The sequence below is a fragment of the Gymnoscopelus microlampas genome, assembly GCF_963454915.1.
Source record: "Gymnoscopelus microlampas genome assembly, chromosome: 12".
Lineage (NCBI taxonomy): Eukaryota > Metazoa > Chordata > Actinopteri > Myctophiformes > Myctophidae > Gymnoscopelus > Gymnoscopelus microlampas.
The window spans coordinates 11,236,899-11,242,605 of record NC_139949.1 but is presented as its reverse complement, the minus strand read 5'-3'; the positions used below and the strand labels follow the sequence as shown (position 1 = coordinate 11,242,605).

General features: G+C 44.4%; 1 protein-coding gene across 1 annotated transcript; it reads right to left on the bottom strand.

Annotated features, from left to right (window-relative positions):
* Nucleotides 1–367: 367 nt before the first annotated feature.
* LOC311057106 (E3 ubiquitin-protein ligase TRIM35-like) lies at nt 368–5,227 on the bottom strand. The gene is made up of 2 exons (XM_084074035.1): nt 5,102–5,227; nt 368–3,024 (listed from the first exon to the last, which is right to left on the bottom strand). Exon 2 carries the CDS (start codon nt 2,810–2,812, stop codon nt 1,367–1,369), a length of 1,446 nt encoding a protein of 481 aa, XP_083930161.1. The 5' UTR covers nt 2,813–3,024; nt 5,102–5,227; the 3' UTR covers nt 368–1,366.
* Nucleotides 5,228–5,707: the final 480 nt, after the last annotated feature.

The window sequence follows — 5,707 nt, the reverse complement described above, 5'->3', positions numbered from 1 at the left end:
CAGAAACTCAACAAACGGAGATGGATCAGATGATCAAGTGTCTCCAAGGCACAGCGGCGCAGGTGGGAACCCCGGCACTGCGAGTCGTCTGATGCTGCCTTGTCTGTAGCGACGCCACAGGCGGGCAGTATACAGTGGTGTACAAAAGGATCTAAAGAGAGATCTTCACAGGTACTGAGCACATGAAAAATTTGCGACACAGCATGTTCGCTTGGGCATATGGCTTCCGCCGCTGCCTATAGGTGACAATAGTTTATTGACTATTGTATGGACTGTATATTTGGTAGAACAGAGACACCGGGCCCCATCTTGCCTTACCCCTTATGCCTGAACTTTTGGGGAAGTTTTTACAGTTCTGAAAAAAACATTTAAAAATAGTTCAAATAGCTGATCTACAAGCTCACAATGTCTCGATGAAGATTGGCTATTTTCACTAAAATGTAAACACACCACCCCGGCGTTTTTGTCAGGGGGATGGCTCTGCATCGTTTATGATATTCATTCATATTTGATACAGCCTGTTTCTGGCAAAAATTGAATTAATTCTGCCTTAAAAGTCTTAAGAACTACTACTTCCGGGTCTGAAATCACTGTCCCTACAGCAGCCGCGTTCATGGGAAATGTAGTCTTTGGGTTATTTGACTCGTTTCCAGTGTTTGTATTGTGTTACTCTTTGGGTAAATGTGTACATTTACACCTTCAGTCAATGCTTCATATCCATATAAGTAAAATCGCCGGGGTGCTTATTTTTGGAACACAGTACTTATATGAGGCGATCTAAGATTTCCCAATGAGGATATCAACACAAAAAGTGAAGCCACGAACCTGCGGAAAAGCACCCTCTACTGGCAGGGACGTCAGGACTTCGGTGCTCTATATCTGTCTGTCCTTGTCCCTTTTATACCCATATATGGAGATCCCTGATGTTAACAGTATAGGGGCATGCCCCTATACAGTATGGCCATATCGCCGGGGGGAACGGCGATTCTGGAAAACAATCATAGAGATTCTAAAATTGACTGGTATTCCTCTTTAAAGACAGGTAGTTTGTCTAAAATGTTGACAAACTATTGGACACTGAACATGACAATCTGACCCAGCAGTTACATCAATCCTCAGAAACTCAACAAACGGAGATGGATCAGATGATCCAGTGTCTCCAAAGCCAGCTCAGCCTGCTGGCCATTACAAGACCAAGACACAACAAGACCCGCTTTGATGGTCTGAATGCAGCCAGCAGAGCTCTGCAGAGGCCTGTACAAGCCCTGAGGGAAACCTCAGGTATGCCTCTTTAAAGACGAATACCAGTACATTTTAGACGTCAGATGTTGATTTAGACTCTAAATCAACCTCGTGATCATTATGTCTAACTACATTGTTCTACGGTTACGATGACCTTCTCTGGCAACATCTTCAGAGGTGGAGCACAACCAGTGTTGATGTATGGAAACAGCGTGTCGGTGAAAGTGTGCGCGAAGGTGTGCACGTGCGTGTTAGTATCAGGATTAGAGAACGACAGCTTTCCTTCGTTCCAGTCCAGCTGGACTCTGATTCTCTGAAGTTTCTGCTTCACCAGGAGATTAGAGATGGCGTTAGTGTGTCGAAGACCGAGGGGGGGAGTGTGTAGGGAGTGTGCTGCTGTGTAGTATTCACCGTCAAAAAGCCCTATACCCCAGGATTGACCCCCCGTGGCTCCCTTCCTCTGATAAGACTCCTCTAACAACACGCCCAGTTCCCATTGGACGCCGTCTCCGTCTCCCACGTCCACGTCCCAGCTGTGAGTGCCCGAGTTAAAGCCCTCGGATCCCAGGACGTGGGCGAAGGGGTCGAACCTCTCGGGGTTGTTGGGTAGCTGCTGTCCGTCTCCGCCTCGCACGCTGGTCAGATCGTCAGACAGGACGAGTTTCGGGTAGGCGGTGTTGGGGTCGAGGATCACGGGAGTGTAGGAGACGATGTCCTTCATCTTGTCCCAGACTCTGAAGGCCAGGTTGCCCAGGTGTTTGGCCACGTCTATCAGTACTCCCGAGACCAGCTGTGGATCCTGCAGCGTGAACTGGACTCGTTCCATCGTGGACGTGAAGTTCTGCATGAACGAGACGTGTTCGGCTCTCAGCTCCTCCTCTATGGCTCTGATTTGGCGTGAAAGGGTCGATATCTCTCCGTTCAGACCCTCGGTCTTCTCCTTCATCATCCGACTCTTCTGGCGCTCTTCCTCCTTCAGTGCAACGATGCTGGCCTCCTCTTCCTCTTCTAGAAACCGGTGAAGCTTCTTGAACTGCTCCTTCATCTGCGTCTCTGTGTACCGAGTCTGGGACTTAATGTGTTCCGCCGTTTGATCGTAGTTCGCTTTGACTTGATTAAAGGAGTCCAGCTTCTCCAGTAAGAAGTTCAGCGATTTCTGGACTCCCACCTTGTGATCCAGCGCGACCTCGTCGATGGGTCTGAAACTGTGGTCGGTGTGTTTTTTGGAATCTTTACACACAACACACGCCAGCTGTTGACATTGTAGACAGAAGAGCTTGATTTTCTCAGTGTGCAGACTGCAGAGAACTTTAGTCGGCACTTTCCGATGTCTGTCCTGTACGAAGGCTTCACACAGGTTCTTCAGAGCCAGGTTACAGACTGGATCCATCAAATTGATTTTCTTACAAACCGGGCACTCCTTGATCACCTTCTTTCTCCACCACTCCTGCAGACAGGTGTCACAGAAGCTGTGGCTGCATGATAGGAGAACGGGAGCTTTAAAGATGTCACAACACACAGGACAAGAAATGTCCTCTTCTGAGAAGAGAGACAACTGGGAGGAAGCCATGATGATGATTTTTAGTCTCTGAGAGTTCAGGTTCAAACACTCTGCTCGAGACAGGAAGTCAGCCAGCCAGTGGTCAGTGGTAACAATCCCCTCTATAGAATGTTCCCTGATGTTTACTTTGAATCCTTATCGTGCCTCCAGGAAATACACAACACCGTCGTTCGTCTTCTACTTGTCGCACTTCGGTCAGTAGCACCGCTCACGTCATCAAACTGCAATTCAAAAAAACGATGGATTAAATATGCGTTTATATCGTGCACATAGAAACACATGAATGATAATTAGGGTGACCATATTCAGCCCCTAAAACCGGGGACCCTTGAATCAATGCGCACGTTCGTCGTGCGTGTTCACGCACACGCACCATAGGGTGTCGCATACGCGTTACAGGAAGCGACTGATTGACAACAATCCCCGACAAGCACTTGTTGGCATTCCATTTGACTCGGTTCCACAGATAAATTTGGGAAAATAGCCGAACTACAAGTTCACAAGTTGTGAGCTTGTAGATCTGCTAATACTTAACGTATCAGTGAGATTTGCATCGTAAAGGCTCTAGAGCGATTAGTCCACAGCAGAAAGGATTGAGAGGCACCTCTAACGCACGAACGACAGAGTGTCAGAAGAACTGATGTCTGTGAGGCTCGTGGAGAATTCTGCTGGTGGAGAAACAGTATGTGCAGGATTCTTTATACTACAGGAAACTAAGGAGTGATCCCCCAAAAAGGGGTGGGCATTCTACGTTTGGATTGGATAGTTTAGAAATGCACATCAGTGTCATAAGGCGTGCTGGTGGTGGTTGCTTAGGGGTGTTCTCAAGTCTGTTAGGGCACACGTGGAGCCAAGACAGCAAGGTATAAGGGGTGCATGTCAACTTTCTAGCAAAAACCACCACTATGCATATGGTGCAGACAGGATGTGGAAACAGGTGGCAAAGTTCAACAGTGGACAGTTAAAGTTCAGACAGTTTGACATTTACCTTCCACCCATGCATTCTGTCTTTTACACAATTCAGCGCTTTAGTTGATCAGATTGATCTTATCACTCATATGGTGAGATGTCGCACTATGGGAATTACCTCTGCATCGTGACATTTGAATTATAGAGGCCCAAAAAAGGTCAGTTAAAGGATCTACACCATGAATTTAAAAAAAATATTGAATACTTAATATCATATTGCTTATGTCCCTCAAACGTTTTTCAAAAGGTTTGAGCCTAAATCAAGCCTCAGATATACTCATTCCAACTAACTTCTCTCTGGCTTATAAAGCACTTTCACCTGCAATACCACATTGTCCTGATTTGCACGTGGCGCTATTGAGGGTTTATTCCCCCCCCTATGTCGGAACTGAAAAACGGGAGGGAATGTACCGCTAGTGACGTCACTTTCGGGGACAAATCAGTTTGGCCTGTTTTGAGACCAATTTACATAAAACCCCAGGTATGCTGTGAAAGCCTGAGTGTTCAAACTGGGGTATTTTTGGGGATAGAAGAGAGGTAGGGGATACCAAAAACACACAAAAAAAGGAACATTTAAAATTCATGGTGTAGACCCTTTAAGATGGATGCCATATTTCCCCATCAACACTTATACTGTATGTTGGTTCTGGGGACCCCCAAAAAAATAATTTGCATGTTTTTCTTCATTATCCCCCAACCCCCACTTTGGGCCCCCTACCTCCCACTGTGAGAACAAATGGTATGAGTATGTTTACATGTAAAGAACATGATAAACTTCTATGCAACCACTCTAAACAACAACTATTATATTCATTCTGGCGAAATATCTGTCGGGACTTGGGACCAGTGGTGGAAAGTAACTAAGTACATTTACTCAAGTACTGTACTTTTTTTCACTAGAGTATTTCCAATTTTCAGTACTTTTACTTCTACTCCACAATACATCTCAGAAGCAAATATTATACTTTTACTCTACAATGATATGAAAACTTAGTTACTAGTTACTTTGTAGATTTTGATTTACAAAACATACATTAACCACTTCAGCCATTTGAAACAAGCTCACAATGCGTCGCATCGCATATTGAGTACTTTTACTTTTGGTACTTTAAGTACATGTTGATAAGAATACTTTGAATTCCGTACTTTTACTAGTAACAGAGCATTTCTACATTGCCGTATTGATACTTAAGTTAAAATGAGAGTACTTTTTCCACCACTGTTCGGGCGGGACCTTATTTGTAACTCTATGCTCAGGACTGAAAATAAACATATAGCTACACCACCAAAACATAACCATAAACAACGACACAAAGAAAACAAACATACCTCGCTTGGCTGCAGACAATTGAGAGTAAATGTGTCACAAACTAGTTTAAATCAGACAATGGTTTCCTTTCGGCCTTTCTAACATTGAAACTTTGTGCAAAAGCAGCATAAAACTTTTAACACGGAGTAGCCAGTTGTTGCGACGACTAAATGTGTCCCCGTACAACAAAGGAACCTGTATGCAGGAGCACAATAGTTCCACTTCCTAAAACCTGAGTTTTTACTCAAGTAAAAGTATCAATACCACAAGGCTCTATGCACATCATCAAACCCGGAAGTTATGCAGGAAAGCCTACTGAGTGTCAAAAAAATACTTTCTGGCCTTGACAGCCCATGCATCGAAACAGAAAAGTCATCTGATTGCATTAAACAACATCTACAAAGTAACTAGTGTTGGAGACTCTGGGCTAAAAACAGCAGACAAATTGTGCAATGTAATAATTTGTAACCCTTCAGATCACACGTCTCCGCGCGTCCGTTGAATTGGTGAAATTAAGAGCAGACAAGACTTAACATTAAGTGTATTTAATAATAAAGCAGTAAGTTAAAATAATTACAGATTGAATATAGAAATGTACTTAACAGAGATCTCTGGGCTCCCAATCA

Coding starts and splice junctions, on each gene's coding strand:
- LOC311057106 (XM_084074035.1), bottom strand. CDS start 2,812: ATGGCTTCCTCCCAGTTGTCTCTCTTCTCAGAAGAGGACATTTCTTGT.